General features: G+C 43.1%; 1 protein-coding gene across 1 annotated transcript in view; it reads right to left on the reverse strand.

Moving 5' to 3' along the window:
- The window catches only part of LOC109911923 (transcription initiation factor TFIID subunit 4-like), a 151,159-nt gene that overhangs the window by 61,428 nt on the left and 72,985 nt on the right, over nucleotides 1–16,746 (reverse strand). The window contains exon 11 of the mRNA XM_048605910.1: nucleotides 7,485–7,654. Within this exon, the coding sequence (XP_048461867.1) occupies nucleotides 7,485–7,654 (170 nt within the window). The remainder of the gene's footprint in view (nucleotides 1–7,484; nucleotides 7,655–16,746) is intronic.

A 16,746-nucleotide genomic window follows, 5' to 3' on the forward strand; every position in this document is an offset into this window, starting at 1 on the left:
AGCTGGTTTGTTGTTCCGCAGACGTTTCGTTACCGTGCTTGGTAACATCCTCAGTGCAGCCTCTGATGAAGTGTCGGTGTGTTTTCCCGCCTGGTTTTTAAACTCTGGGGTCCGTTGCAATGGATTGCCTCACTTCCAGGTTTCCTCCGTAGTGGAATGTATATGGGGTCAAGTTCAACATGTTTATTAATAGCATGCTTCATGGAGTGCCATGCTTCCAGGAATTCTCGTGCTTGTCTCTGCCTAGCGTGTCCCAGGATCTTACTGTTGTCCCAGTTGAAGTCCTGGTTCTCCTTGTCAATGTGGATTGAGATGAGTGAGTATTGGTCGTGTCTTTTTGTAGCCACTTGGTGTTCATGTACTCTTGTTGTTAGTTTCCTTCCTGTTTGTCTGATGTAGTGTTTCTCACAGTCTCTGCAGGGGATTTTGTAGATGACATTGATCCTGTCCATGGCAGGGAGTGGGTCTTTAGTTCGGGTGAGCACTTGTCGTAGGGTTGATGTGGGCTTGTGTGCCACTCTGATGCCCAGCGGTCGTAGAAGTCTTGTGGTGAGTTCTGACATGTTCCTGATGTAGGGTAGTGTGATGAGTGTGTTGGGGCGTGTAGGATCTTTCTGATGCTGTTCCCGTAGGCATCTTCTGACCCAGTTCTTTGGATATCCATTATCCTTGAACACTTGGAAGAGGTATTCTTCTTCCTCTTGGCGTAGTTCTATATTGCTGCAGTGTGTTGTTGCCCTTTTAAATAGTATTCGCACGCAGCTTCGTTTGTGTGTGCTGGGATGGTTACTATTGAAGTTCAATACCTGGTCTGTGTGTGTGGCTTTTCGGTGTTCTTTTGTTTGCAGTTCCCCATTTGTCTTGCACTCTACCATGACGTCCAGGAATGGGAGTTGTTTGATCTTCTCCTCCTCTCTGGTGAATTTTATTCCGGTGAGGGTGTTGTTTATGAGTTTGTGTGTCTCTTCTAGTTTGGTCCGTTTAATGATGACAAAGGTGTCGCCTACGTAGCGTATCCATAGTTTACATTGGATTTGCAGAAGGGCAGTCCTTTCCAGTCTTTGCATCGCTGCTTCTGCTATGAGTCCGGAGATAGGCGATCCCATGGGTGTCCCGTTGATTTGCTCGTATGTTTGGCCGTTGAAGGTGAAGTGGGTGGTCAGGCATAGGTCCAGTAGTTTAAGCATGTTGTCCTTGGAGATGGTTTCACTGGGGTCGTGTTCTTGTTCCCCTTGGTAGTGGTATGTCTATTGATGTGAATAGGTCGGTGACATCAAATGATATCATGGTCTCCACAACCAGCTCCACAAATACAACAGAGAAATTACGTGTCAAAACACATTATTCCAGGAAGCTACCAATCAAGACTGGACAACCGACATGGAACGAGCCATTAACATCAGCCGACAGACCACAAGAGCCCAGAAAAGACAGACCGTGCAAGACAAGCTAACCACACTTACCCATAAAAATGACAACAACAGAACTGACACGTGGATAAGGAACCTCTCCGACAGGAAACTGACAGACGCGGAAAAAGCTGTTCTCACCCAGGGACTGAACTACAACTACAGGGATGCCAACAAAACGGAATGGCTAGCTACACTGGAGGCCACACTCAAGACCAACGATATCAACGAAGAAACACAACAAACTATAAGACAGAGAGTAGTCCCGACACTAACCAGAAAGAGGGAACTCAACACCCTCAACACACGGGAAAGACAAGCCTTGGACAGATTAAAGAAGGACAAGAACATCACTGTACTACCTGCAGACAAAGGGCACATGACAGTGATCATGAATAAAAAGGACTACATCTCCCAAGCACAAGCACTGCTCGTCAACGAGAACACATATCAACCAGTACAAACTGACCCGACACCACAGCTAGGCAACAAAATCCTATACACGCTACAAAGACTTAAACAAACAGGACAGATCAACAAAACAGACTTAAGAATGAAACCTGAAGGAACCAACACACCCCGATTCTACGGCCTCCCTAAAGTGCACAAGCCGGAAGTCCCCCTTAGACCCATGGTCTCCCTACCAGGCACTCCATCGCACAGATTAGCCAGAGAACTACAAAGAAGATTCAAGCACCTAATCAACAAATCACCCCACTCCATCCACTCAGCCCAAGAATTCCTCAACTCCAACGAAGACATAAAGATAGAGGACGAAGAGACCATGATATCGTTCGATGTCACCGCTCTATTCACATCAATAAACATACCACTAGCAAGGGAAACAGGCACCAGCTGCCATCCTGAAAAGAGACCTGTTTAGCCCCACTCTCTGCTTTCTGCCAGCCAGCCAATTCCGTGGCCATGCCAATATCTTGCCCTTAACACCATGTGCTCTTATCCTACTCAGCAGCCTCCTGAGTGACACTTTGTCAAGATCTCCTGGAAATGCAGGACCTTGAGGTGGCATCTGTACACAGTCCACATTTTGGAGCCATGTAAAAGAGTCAAAAGGATGACTGCCTTATATTGTGGAATCAGCACGGATATCACAGTCATCAAAGACTCTCATACTTAGGTGTCTGAACGAAGCACTTGCAAATTGGACATAATGCTGCATCTCTGATCAATGTCAGCTTTAGATGAGAGGTAGATTCCCAGGTCGGGGAAAATGTTCCACGTTTGGTACTATTTCTCTGTAGATCTTGATGTAGGACATCCTGGATCTTGACCTGGGAAGGATTGTAAAGGATTTGCATTTTCTTGAGATTGAGACTGAGACCAATTCTTTGCTATGCTTCCATAACAGCATTGAGGGAGGCTTGAAAAATGTCTTCTGAGACAGCAGAGGTGACATTGTCATCCGCACAGTGAAGTTCCACAAATGAGGTTGTGTTGTTTTCTTCTTGAAGTTCAACTGGTTGACGTTGAGAAGATTTCTGTCCATCTTGTAGACAATGTCCACATCACTGGGAAGCTTGCTCTTGACAAGATGAAGAATGGTGGTGAAGAAGAATGGAGAAAAGGTCAGGGCAATGACACATCCCTGCTTGAACTGTCTTGACCTCAAGCGATTCTGCCATATTACCAGAGAACCCTCACTGACATCCTGTCACTGAGGAGACAGAGAATGTTGATGAATTTCACTGGACAGCTGGCTTTTGACAGGGTCTTCCATTGCATCTTCCCAACTGACTGAGTCAAAAGCCTTAGTCAGATTGATGAAGGCCATGTTGAGTGGTTAATGTTGTTCCTGACATTTTTCTGGGAAGTTGCTGAGCCATGAAAATGACGTCCATCGTTGCACAGTTTGATTGGGAGCTGCATTGGATTTCCTGAAAGGATTTCCTCAGAGACTGGGAGAAGGCACCAAGCAAGGATTTGGAAAATGATCTTCCCAGTGAAGGAGAGTGGGGTGATCCATCAGTAGTTCACACAATCCAAATGGGCCAATGGTCTGTCCAGCAGTCCTCTGCACTGGTCATTGCTTTGGCAACGAAGATATCCTTTTGAAGGCAATGATGATGGCAGCATGCCTGAGATCAGTAGAGATTTCTTCTTTGTCCCAGATTTTCAGGAACACTTGATAGAGATGATGGGTAAGCTCTGCTCCTCCAAGTTTGAAAATCTCTGCTGGAATCCTATCTACTCCTGCAGCCTTTCCATTTCTCATGCGTCAAATGGTGGTTCTGACTTCTGCTACACTATGTGGGAGACCAAGGCCATCTTTGTTGGGGAGTTGGGGGACTTCCTCAAACAATTCCTCAACTACAACCATATCATGGTTTAGGAGTTCTTTAAAGTGTTCTCTCCATCGAAGGCTGATGCTTTCTCTGTCTCTCAGAAGAGTTCCGCAATGATTTGAGGCCAAAGGTGTTGAGTCCGTGCATTGCCTTGCTGGCACTGAAGAAACCCTGGGTGTCGTGCTTGTCAGCAATGAGTTGCAGCTCCTTAGCTTTCTCTGTCCACCACAGGCCCTTGATTTCCTTCATTTTTCTTTGTAAGTCTACCTTTGCTGTTTGATAATCAGCACGGATATCACAGTCATCAAAGACTCTCATACTTAGGTGTCTGAACGAAGCACTTGCAAATTGGACATAATTTGCCTCACTGGTGATGCTGTTTTGTCAGTTTCCTCTCCTTGTTGAGGTGGTCTTGGATGACATAGTCATTCACATCAAACCAGACTTGGTTTTTCCTGGTCTTGTAGCCAATAGTTTCTTCACAGCCTGAGACAACGACTGTCTTCAGCTCATTCCAGATTTCCTCCATTCCATTAAAATGAACTCTTTGGAGATTTTGATGAAGTCATTGTTGCAGGTTCACTTTGCTCTTGAAGCTGCTCAAAATTGAGCTTTCTTCTGAACTGTTTCTTTTCTTCAGCTGCTTCTAGTTGTATTTGATGGACAATAAGAAGCAAATGGGCCAATGGTCTGTCCAGCAGTCCTCTGCACTGGTCATTGCTTTGGCAACGAAGATATCCTTTTGGTTTTTGGATCGAGCAATGATGTGGTCGATCATATACCAGTGCTTTGATTATGGATGCCTCCAAGTCATCTTGAATTTGTCTTTTTGGTGGAACAGTGTGTTAGTGATGACCAGCTAGTGTTCCACCTATTTGGTAAGCAGAAGAATCCCACTGGAGTTGTAATTCCCAACTCCATCCTTTCCAATGGCTCCTTTCCAGAGTTGGGCATCCTCTCCAACTCTGGCGTTGAAGTCTCAAGGAAGATAATTTTATCTTCCTTAGGGAAGTTGGTAAGTATAGTGTCCATGGTAGTGTAGAAGCCTTCTTTGGACTCATCTATGGCATTAAGGGTTGGAGCATAGGCATTCATGGCCATTGCTTGCTGGTTTATGGCAACCAGTAGGAAAAGAGTCATGAGTTGTTCATGGATGCCACCAAGGAGCTCCAAGAGCTGGTTGACAAGTTTGTTCTTGACAGCAAATCCAATTCCATATATCCTGAGTTGATCCTCTAGTTTTCCTCTCCAGAAAAAGATGTTCCCTCAGCTGCCCTTTGCCTGCTCTTTAAGTTTCCTGAAGGGCAGCAATATCAATGTTGAAGTGACTGAGTTCACAGGCAACGAGGACAATTCTTCATTCTGGATGGTCATTTTGCACATTGTCCATGACAGTTCGTACTTTCCAGGTTCCGAGAATGTGTTTGACTTTGGTCTTCAGACTGCCAACCAATAGAAAACCATACTTTCTAACTTCTTCCAGTGGCAAACTACTGTTCACCACTACTGCTTTCTGTCAGCCAACTTTGTACCCAGGTTGACACTGTTTCTGGTGTTCCATGGACTCCAACTTTGTGATAACTATGATCAACTGCATCTTATCCAATACCTTTTTGAAGTCCATGTACAGAAATTTGTCAATTCTCTCTGTTAATTAATATAAAATCAGAAGGAAGCTAGTTAAACATGACCTGCTGAATTCACATTTGCTCAAGTGACCACTTTTTATTCACTCAAGGGATGTGGGCCTTGCTGGCTGAGGCAGCATTACTTGCCCATTCTTAGTTGCCCCTTCAGAAGGTGGTGGTGAGCTGCCTTCTTGAACTGCTGCAATCCATATGGTGGGTGGAGTGAATGGATGCTTCTGGATGTGATGCCAATCAAGCAGGCTCCTATGTCCTGAATGGTGTCAAGCTTCTTGTGTTGATGGAGCTGCAGCCATCCAGGTAAGTCGGGAGCATTCCATCACACTCCTGACTTGTGCCTCATAGATGGTGAACAGGCTTTCAGGAGTCAAGAGGTGAGTTACTTACTGCAAGGTTCCTAGGCTCAACCACCTCCTGTAACATTAATATTTGTATATTTGATCTAAGTCAGCTTCTGGTCAATAGTAAGCCCAGGATGTGGGAAGTGGGGGATTCAGTGATGACAATACTATTAAATGTGAAGGGATAATAGGTAGATTCTCCCTTTTGGAGATGGTCATTGTTGGCATTTGTGTGGCAATAACATCACTTGCACCTTTACAGCCCAAGCTTGTCATGCTTTTTTTGGCGCAGGACAAACCTGGACAATTTTCCACATCATCAGGTAGATGCCGGTGTTGTAGCGGTACTGGAACAGCTTGGATAGGGGTACATCAGATTCTGGGGGATAACTCTTCAGTACTATTGCTGAAATGTTGTCAGGGCTCATAGCCTTTTCAGTATCCATTGCTTCCAGCCATTTCTAGGTATCACACGGACTGAATCAAATTGGCTGAAAACTGGTATCTGTAATGCTAGGGACCACTGGAGGAGGCAGAGATTAATCATCTACTCGGCACCTCAGGCAGAAGACTGCTGTGCATGTTTCAGCTTTATCTTTTGCACTGATGTGCTGGGCTCTACCATCATTCAGGATAGTCACTGCCTTCATAACTTCCACATTTGCCAAGCCTCCTCCTCCAGCAAGTTGTTTGATTATCCACCACCATTCATGACTGGATGTGGCAGGACTGCAAAGCTGATCTGATCAACAGGTTGTGGAATCGCTTAACTCTACCATATAATGCTTATTTTGTATGGCACACAAGTAGTCCTGTTGTGCAGCTTCACCAGCTCATTTTTCAGGTATGCCCGGTGCTGCTCCTGGGATGCCCTCCTGCACTCTCCATTGAACCAGGGTTGATCCCTGGCTTGATGGTAATGGCACAGTGGGGATATTTGTTGGGCCAAGAGGTTGCAGGTTGTGTTGGAGCATGATTATGTTGCTAATGACCCACAGCACTTCATGAATGCCCAGTCTTGAGCTCTAGACCTGTCCAAAGTCTATTCTTTTAGCACAGCGATAATACCACGTAACACGATGCAAAATATTCTCAATGTGAAGGCAGGACTCATCTCTACAAGGAATGTGCAGTGGTCACTCTTACTAATACTGTCATGGATAGATGCATCTGTACCTGGCAGATTGGTAAGGATGAGGTCAAGTTTTTCCCTCTTGTTGGTTCCCTCACCACCTGTTGCAAACCCAGTCTAGCAACTGTGTCCTTTAGGACTCAACCAGTTCAGTCAGTAGTGGTGTCGCTCAGCTGCTCTCGTTTGTTAATTGGGTCCCAGACTATGGTTTCTGAAAACTTTCTGCAAATGAGGCTGAAGGTATAGCCTGTACTTGCTGAGTTTATCCTTAGACTCTTTTTCAACACAGATGTAACATTTGCAATTCTGCAGCCTTTGGCACCAAGACATATATCTGAGGAGAATTGGAATATTATGGTCAGTGCCTTCATAATTTCCACCTTTACTTCCCTCTATATCCATGGATGTATCTCATTCAATTGGGTGATTTATTAACTCGAAGTGCACCTAGTTCAACATTATCAAAGTAAAGAGAGAGGCTATTTATCTCGTGAACGTGAATCAACACGAAAGGTCTGACTTTTGCCAGACAGTTTTGTGATGTTTACCTTCACCTGACAGAAGGACTACACACTTCAGTTTTTGTTTGGGTGGCTGGATATACACATTGATCTAAATTAGCTCAAACCTATTTGAAACTGTGGTTCCCTTACCTGTTTCTAGGATGCGTCTGTGCAGAGGACCACTAGCCAGAAAAGCTTCATCTTTACACGAGTGAATCTGTGTTCCAACTAAATAGGAGTTAGTTGCAAGAATGTTGGCACTTTCCTCACTCAGATTAACTCCAGCCATTGAGGTGACATCATTAATGTCATCATCGTCTCTGCAACAATGAAAAAAACCATGAAACCAACTACACAACCTCTGACTTTCTATCACCAGCTTATTAGAATAGCAATGAGACAGATATGAAATAAGGGCCGGACAAAGGTCACATGACCCCTCACATTGTAGAGCTTCCTCTCCCCCAAACTATGCCCCATCCCCTGATTCCTCAGTAGTCAAAAATCTATTAACTTCAGTCTTGAACATCCTCACTGACATCCTCACTGAACATCCAAAGCCTCCGGGATACCGAATTCCAAAGATTCACAACTCAGAGAAGAAAGTTCTTATTCCATTCCAAAGTGCTTTGAGACTGTGCCCAAAACTCCCTCTGCAGCTGCACAGCATTGGGAATGGGTCACATATAAGCAACATTACTTTAAGGTACTTGCATGCAGTACAATCTGAAAAGGAATATCATAGAATCCCTACTGTGCAGAGAGGCCATTTGACCCATCGAGTCTGCACCAAGAGTCCAAACAGCATCCCTCCAGACCAATCCCCCCCACATCCTTTTCCCACAACTTCATTTTGCATGGCCCATCCACCAAACCTGCACACCTTTGGACTGTGGGAGGAAACCGGAGCATCCGGTGGAACTGGGACGCTTGGGAGAACGTGCAAACTTCACAGAAAGTCACCGAAGGCTGGAATTAAACCCAGGTCTCTGGCACTGAAAGACAGCAGTGCTAGTCACTGAGCCACCCACAATATAAATAAATACTGATTGTGATCCCAAATTCTAGACCCTCCAAGCAAGAAGATATGGGCTTCCAAAATCTAACCTATCAATTCCTGATAATTTTAGACATTTCAGTGATAAACTCTCAATTTCCTAAACTTTAAAGAATATTGCATCACTCTCTCTCTCTCTCAAATCAGGCATAAAACCAGATCCAGAAAGCTGCATATTCAAACAAGTGGGAACAAACACATGCTGCAGCCAGTTCACAGCAGTATTCTCCGAGTCTGCGAGTATGACAACCTGTCCTGGTCTCATATCACTTCCACTCTTTTTGTCCTCATCTATCTAACCAATCTAGCCATAAATGCAGACGTAGTTTATAGCTGGTTCTGCAGAAATATCAAGATGGCTACATGAAGGACCTTCTGTAGGGTTCAGTGTTGAACAGCCAGCAGAAAGCAAGATTTCCATCCAATCAGTCAGAGTTGGATTTGAAGCCGAAGGTTAGAGAAAAGCCGGCCAGCCTCCATACAAAACCAATTTGACAGACAAAAGACATGTGGGAAAGTTTCCAGCAGCCATAGCACAGAGGAAAGGGTTTTGGATTCCCCGTAAATTGGCATTGGCTCTGGAGGAGATGGCACCCATATAAACCAGACTTGTCGCACCCAAACAGAGCCAGCATTGAATTCCTCATATGGTGTTTTGCTGATGCTATTGGATGAATTTAAACTAATTCATCAGTGGGATGGGAACCAATCAAGTACAGTAAAGAGTAATACTAGTATTCACAAAACAAGAAGAGGCATAGACTGTATTGGAATATAAGTAGTTAATAGATGTATCTGCAAAAAGGAAGAAAGAAATGGGATCTAAATCAGGGCTACACTACATGCATGTGAAAGCACAAAGTATATTTAATAAGATTGTTGAATTATGGGTGCAGATTACCATGCAGAATTATGATGCTGTGGCTCTAACAGAGATATGGCTCAGGGAAGGGCACGATTGAGTGTTGAATATTCCTGCTTACTTGGTATTCAGAAAAGATAGGAAAGAAAAGGAAATGGGGCAGCAACATTGTTTAAAGAGAGCATTGTAGTGCTGCAGAAAGATTGTGTCCCAGAGAGTTCAAGGAGTGTGTCAATTTGGCTAGAAATATGGCACTAAAAGTGTGTAACCACATCACTTACTCTAATCTGCAGACCACTCATTAGTGGTAAAGAGGTGGAGCAGCAAATCTGCGAGGATATTAGACTGGTATAAACATCTCAAGAGAAGTCAAAATGGGTGACTTCAATCTGTCAAATATAGACTGGGAGGTTGGTACCGTAAAGAGCAGTGAGGGGTAAGCATTCCTAGATTGTGTTCATTAGACTTTTCCACAGGAGTTACGTGCCAAATCTGACAGGAAAGAAGGCACTGCTGGACCTTTGCTTGAGAATGAGATGGGCCAAGCAGAAATGTCAGTGGGGAAGCATTTAGAGACAGTGATTGTTGTAACATAAGGTTTACGAAGACAGTAGAAAAGGAGAAGGAAAAGGAAAAGGACAATCCACAGTGAGAAGAAGGGGGAAGAGTCAATTTTAATAGGGCTGGACATATTGGAATTGGAGGTTAGCAGGAAAAACCATAGCTGAACAATGAACTATCTCCAAAGAGGAGAACGTTTGGACACAGTTTAGGTATATTCCCTCAAAAGAAACATGGGGAAGCAGCACAAAATAAGGATACTTTTCTAAAAGGTGTGCAACAGCAGAGAGATCAAAGTGGACGTGTGCATAAGTCAGTACAAGTGGAGATCACAGTTAATAAAGCATAGACTATCGTAATCTTTATCAATACTAGCATAGACTACAAGAACAGAGAGGCTACACTGAACCTGTATAAGAGACAAGTTAGACTTTAGTTGGAGTATTGTGCATAGTCTGGGTGCTGCACTTTGGGAAGAAGGTGAACCCATTACAGAAAGAAAGACTGCAGAAGAAATTCATGTTAATGGTTTCAGGCATGAGGTAGATTGATGATATGATGACGTATGAGGTATGATGACAGACTGGTGAAGTTAGGATCGTTCACCAAGGAGAAAAGGCCAAGAGGAGATTTGGTTGAAATTTTCAAAATTGAGAGGAATCTGGTCAGAAGCAACAACAAGCACCTCTTAGAAGAGGATTAAGACTGCGAGGGCACAGACAAAATAATATGCAAAAGGATCAAATGCAATGTGAGAAAAACCTTTCTCACACAACAAATAGTTAGGCTCTAGAACACACTGCCTGGAAGTGCAGTGGAGGCAGGCTCAGTTAGAAACATTGAAAATAGAAAAAAGAATAGACTATGCAGCCAACTGAACCCACTCCACCATTTAACATGATCAAGGCTGATCCTCTATCTCTCTACCATACTTCCACTCTCAAGGCATTCAAGAGGACATTAGATAATTATACAGTCACAGAGTCATACAGCACAGGAACAGACCTTTTGGTCTAACCGATCAGGTTTACCAAAGTAAACTAGTCCCACTTGTCTGCATTTGGCCTATATCCTTCTAAACCTTTCCTATTCATGTATCTGTCCAAATGACTTTTCAACATTGTCACTGTATGTACCACTTCCTCTGGCAGTTCATTCTGTACACGAACCACTGTGTGCGAAAAAGTGCCCCTCACGTCCCTTTTAAATTTTTCTCCTCTCACCTTAAAATTATGCCCTCTAGTTATGAACTCTCCATCCTTGAGAAAAGACCTTTGCTAGTTACCTTATCTATGCACCTCATGATTTTATAAATCTCCAAAGCAACCTTCTACGCTCCTGGGGAACAAAGTCCCACTCCAGCCAGCCTCTCTTTATTATTTAAACCCTCCAGTCCTGTTATAGCACATAAATCTTTTCTGCACCTTTCCCAATTTAACAATATCCTTCTGCTAGCAGGGTGACCGGAACTATACATAGTACTCCAAAAGGGGCCTCACTAAAGTCGTGAACAGCAGCAACATGATGTCACAACTGCTGCACTCAATGCTCTAACCAATGAAGGCAAACTTACCAAATGCTGCCTTCATCACCCTGTCTACCTGTGACACCACAGTGAAAATGGCACCTTAACCCCTACGTCTCTCCGTTCGACAACATTCCCCATGGTCCTGCCATTAACTGTGTAAATCCTGCCTTGTTTGTTTTACCAAAATGTAACACCTCGCAATTATCGAAATTAAACTCCATCTGCCTCTCCTCGGCCTATTAGCCCAACTGATCAAGATCCTGTTGCATTCTTATGAAACCTTCTTCACTGTCCACTATACCACCAATTTTGGTGTAATTCACAAATTTACTAACCATGCCTAAATTCTCATCCAGATCATTTATATAAACAGCAAACAACAGTGGATCTAGCACCAATCCCTGCAGAACGCCGATGGTCACAGGCCTCCAGCCTGAAAAACAAGCCTTCATAACCAACCTCTAATGTTTAAATAGAAACAAAATTTAGGGTTACGGAGAAAGCGCAGAAGAACAACACTAAGTCATTATGTTCTTTCAGACAGCAAGTGCAAACAAGAGACCAAACAGCCTCCTTTCACACTGTAAACCTAGAAACATAGGTGTAGGCTGAAATAACTCCACAGAGGCCAGTATTCTGTCACTGTCACTAAGTCACCCTTTATTTACACGTGGAGAGTCCTTGACACTGATCCAGCTCCTTCAGGGCCAACTCTCAGGATGAACAGAACTTCTGACACTCCTTTTCTTATCTGTCAGCCAAGGCTTCCTGATTGGACTAGATTAACAACCCAATCAGGGATTTCATTCTGAGGTCCACCTGGCTGACATCATTACAATCACTACATAGGCCTTTTGGGCCTTCAAACCTGCTCTGCCATTCAAAACAATCATGGTTAATTGTCTGTTTTAACGTCACATTCCTACTATCTCTCCATAGCGCTCGATGCCTTTAATATCTAAACACTTATCAATCTCTTTGTTTGATATACTCAGTGACTCTTGTCTATGGTGGTCATTCCACAAAGTGACCACCTTCTGAGGGAAGAAGTATTTCCTCATTTCAGTCATAAAGATATACAGCACGTAAACAGACCCTTCGGTCCAAATCATCCATGCCGATCAGATATCCTAAATAAATCTAGTCCCATTTGCAAGCATTTGGCCCATATCCCTCCAAACCCTTCCTATCCATGTACTCATCCAGATGCCTTTTAAATGTTGTGATGTACCAGCCTCCACCACTTTCTCTGGCAGCTCGTTACATACATGCACCACCATGCGTGAAAAAGTTGCTCCTCAGGTCCCTTTTAAATCTTTGCCCTCTCACCTTAAACCTATGCCCTCTAGTTTTGGACTCCCCTACCCAGGGAAAAGGCCTTGGCTATTCACCTATCCATGCCCTTGATTTTATAAATCTCAGCTTCTGACGTTCCAGGGAAAATAGCCCCAGCCTATTCAGCCTCTCCCTGTCGTTCAAACCCTCTATTCCTGGCAACATCCTTGTAAATCTTTTCTGAAAACTTTCAATTTTCACAACATCCTTCCTATAGCAGAGAGACCAGAATTGCACGTAGTATTCCAAAAGTGGCCTAACCAATGTCCTGTGCAGCTGTGACATGATCTCTCAACTCCTATACTCAAGGCAAGCATACTTCACTAGCCTATGAACCTGCACTCCAAGGTCTCTTTGTTCAGCAACACTTCCCAGGACCTTACCATTAAGTGTATAAGTCCTGTCCTGGTTTGCCATTCCAAAATGCAGCACCTCACATTTATCTAAATTAAACTCCATTGGCCACTCTTCAGCACATTGGCCCATCTGATCAAGGTCCCGTTGTACTCTGAGGTAACCTTCTTTGCTGTCCACTACACCTCCAATTTTAGTGTCTGCAAACTTACTAACCATACCTCCTATATTCACAACCAAATCATTTATATAAATGACAAAAAACAGCGGATCCAGCACCGATCCTTGCGGCACACCGCTGGTCACAGTCCTGAATAACGAAGTGGATACGCTGAAACTGTGGCCCCCAGTTCTCCAGTCCCCAACTAGGGTAGATAGCCTCCCTGCATCCAGTGTGTCTAGCCCTGACAGAACTTTGTATATTTCAATCCGATACTCTCTCAATCTTATAAACTCGAGTGAATACAGGCCCAGTCAAAACAATCTCTTTACATTCAACAGTCCTGCCTTCCCTGGTATCAGTCTAGAGAACCTTTGCTGTCTTCCCTTTATGACAAGTATATCCTATCTTAGGTAGGGAGACCTAAATGCACACAATACCTCACATGTGGTCTTACCAAAGACCTCTGTAACTATTGTAAGACAGCCCTACTTCTGAACTCAAATCCAATGCAGTGAAGGCCAACATACCATTTGCCTCCTAATTACTTGTTACACCTGCTTCTTTACTTTCCTTGACTGGTGTACAAGGCCACTTAGTTCCCCTTGTACATCCACACTTCCCAATATTTCACCAATTAAATCATATTCTTCCTTTCTGTTTTTCACACCGAAGTGTACAACTTCACATTTATCAAGGTTATGTCACATCTGCGATAGCAAGAACTGCAGATGCTAGAGTCAGAGACTAAGCAGTGTGGAGCTGCAGGAACACAGCAGGCCTGAAGAAGGGTCCCGACCCGAAACATCAACTTTCCTCCTCCTCTCATGCTGCCTGGTGGGCTTGCTGCGTTTCTCCAGCTCCACGCTGTGTTGTATGTCACATCTGTCATGCATTTGCCCTCTCACTCAACTTGTCTAAATCTCTTTTGCGTCTTCCTCTCATCTCACCTAGCTTTGTGCCATCAGGAAACTCGGAAATACTGCATTTGGTTCCCTCATCCAACTCATTTATGTGTATCATGAATAGCTGGGGCCCAACCACTGATCTTTGCAGTTACTGACACTAAATGCTACGCAGAAAAGGATCATTTATTCATGCTCTGTGTTTCTGGTCTGTTAGCCGATTCTCAATCTATGCTGGGTACGTGCTTTAAATGTTGCTCTCTAGCCTCTTACATGGAACCTTATCAAAAGCCTTCTTGAAATCCAGATACAACATAGCCCCTTGCTCCCCTTATCTATTTTATTGTTGACATCCTCAAAACACTACAGAAGATTAGCTAAGCCTGATTTCCTTTTTGTAAACCCATGTTGACTTTGTCAAATCCTGTTAATGCTAACAATTCTGTAACCTGTGATTGGAAAATTGCATACCAGTCAGCCAAACAATAAAGTTGAGAGAGGAAAACCTGGCAACTATCGGAGACTTATTCAAATGTCTGCTGTTATTAGTTTTCTCTTTTGTAAAGTTAGATCATGCTTGACAAATCTGGTCAAACATTTTGAAGTGTTGCTAAAACAGTGAACAGGGCAATATCTACAGATATTGTTATGACCCACTGGAGCAGTGAGTCATAAAGAGATCTCTGCTATTCCTGGAGTCAAACCAATGTTCAAGTTTTTGTAAGGTACACACTGCACTCTAACTCACCTGTCTCTGTAAATTGTTTCCAGTTCCAAACTGCTCAGCTGGCTGAGAACGAATCAGCTTCACTTATAAGCAACTTTTCAGCTCCTGATTGCTTACACATTGCAGGAACCCATCGATACAAAAAAAAATTTCACAATAGGTATCAAATTCCTTAGTGAACTTGTGCGTCTATCCTAGTAAATCCCTGTTCTGACAAACAGTTCTCTCACAGTGGAGTCCAGAGGCTTTAAAAACTCAAAATTAACAAGGCATAGTTCTAACAATATTATTATATGAATTTCTGTGAGGCATTTGAAAAAGTCTCATGAAAAACCATTGGCTAAAGTTGAAGCTTATGGAACTGAAAGCAAAAATTGATCTAGTTAGGAAATTATGCTGAGCAGCAGGAACAAGGAGGATAATGGGCAGTATTCGAATTGGCAGGATGTGACTGGTGACATCCAGCAAGAATCTGAATTGAGGCTCAATTATTCAGTCATTTAGATAAACAGATGGAAATCCACATATCCAAATTTGCCAAAGATGCAAAGATGACTGATGTTGTGAACGTTTACAGAGATATTGACAGTTTCAGTCAAAGGGCAAAACTGTGGCAAGCAGTTTCTATGGAAGGGAAAACATGAGGTCATCCATTTTGGATCCAAAATAAACAGATCAGAATACTTTCGGAATCAGGACAACAAAGAGCAGGAGTTGGAGTCGGTCTTTTGAGTCTGCTCCTAAGCTAGAAACAGAGGGGATCCAAAAAGACCATTAAAATGTCATAAAGGGGTCAGAAAAGAACTAAAAAGACAAATGTAATACTATGCTTTATATCTATAAGACTGGAAAATAAGGCGATAAAAATTATGCTTGAGATTTACAAAGCCCTGGTTACATAGCACTTGGATAATCGTGGGCATTATTAAGGAAACATATAGTCGCTGTGGGGAAAGTACAGCGCAGGTTTACCAGAATGATATATGCAATCCAAGGGTTAAATTGTCAGAGGACATGATAATAATGATCATATTTCCTGGAATTTAGAAGAGGAGATTTGCTTAAAGTTTTGAAGAATAAGGGGGAACATTTAAAGCAGAGAAAGACAAAAATTATTTCTACTGATTTGGGAGCCGAAGGACTGTTTAAAAATTAGAACCAGATCTTTGACGCAAACAAAGGGGAGAAGTAGTTTGGAAATTTCTTCCACAAACAGCAACAGATGCCAGATCAATTATTAAATTTGAAACTGCAATAAACAGATATTTGTTATCTGTAGGTTTTGAGGAATATGGGGATGAATATATGGAGTATATCACAGATTAGCCATTATCTCAGTGAAAGGCAGAAGAGTTTCACAGGGTAAAACAGCATCCTTCTAGTCCTATTCCCTTAGATTACCAATATTAAAATCTATCAATCAAACCTCACCTCCTCCTTTTAAGCCGGTCACATCAAGAAAAGTCCACTTGGGTTGTGAAAATATCCCATAGTAAAAATTTTAGCCTTTCAAAACCAGGTCATATCTACAGTGCATTTGAAGCCATGTATCACTATTCTGAAGTGAATGAAATAAATACTATTTTCCATCCAAACTGATCCTCAAGATTACCCAAAGCATAATACATTTTGAGGTACTTTTAAACAGTAGACACTAACTGGCAAAATATTGAAGGGATGGAAGTCTGGAGTTTTTATATAATGCCATTAAAGACTGGTTATTGTACAGCACCTTTATACAACAGTATGGTGGCTCAGTGGTTAGCACGGCTGCCTCATAGCACCAGGTGGCAGAGTTTGATTTCTGCCCCAGGCGACTGTCTGTGTAGAGTTTGCACGTTCTTCCCATGTCTGCATGGGTTTCCACCGGGTGCTCCGGTTTCCTCCCACAGTCCGAAGATGTGCAGGTTAGATAGATTGGCC

This window comes from Rhincodon typus, chromosome 15 (assembly GCF_021869965.1).
Source record: "Rhincodon typus isolate 14 chromosome 15, sRhiTyp1.1, whole genome shotgun sequence".
Classification (NCBI taxonomy): Eukaryota; Metazoa; Chordata; class Chondrichthyes; order Orectolobiformes; family Rhincodontidae; genus Rhincodon; species Rhincodon typus.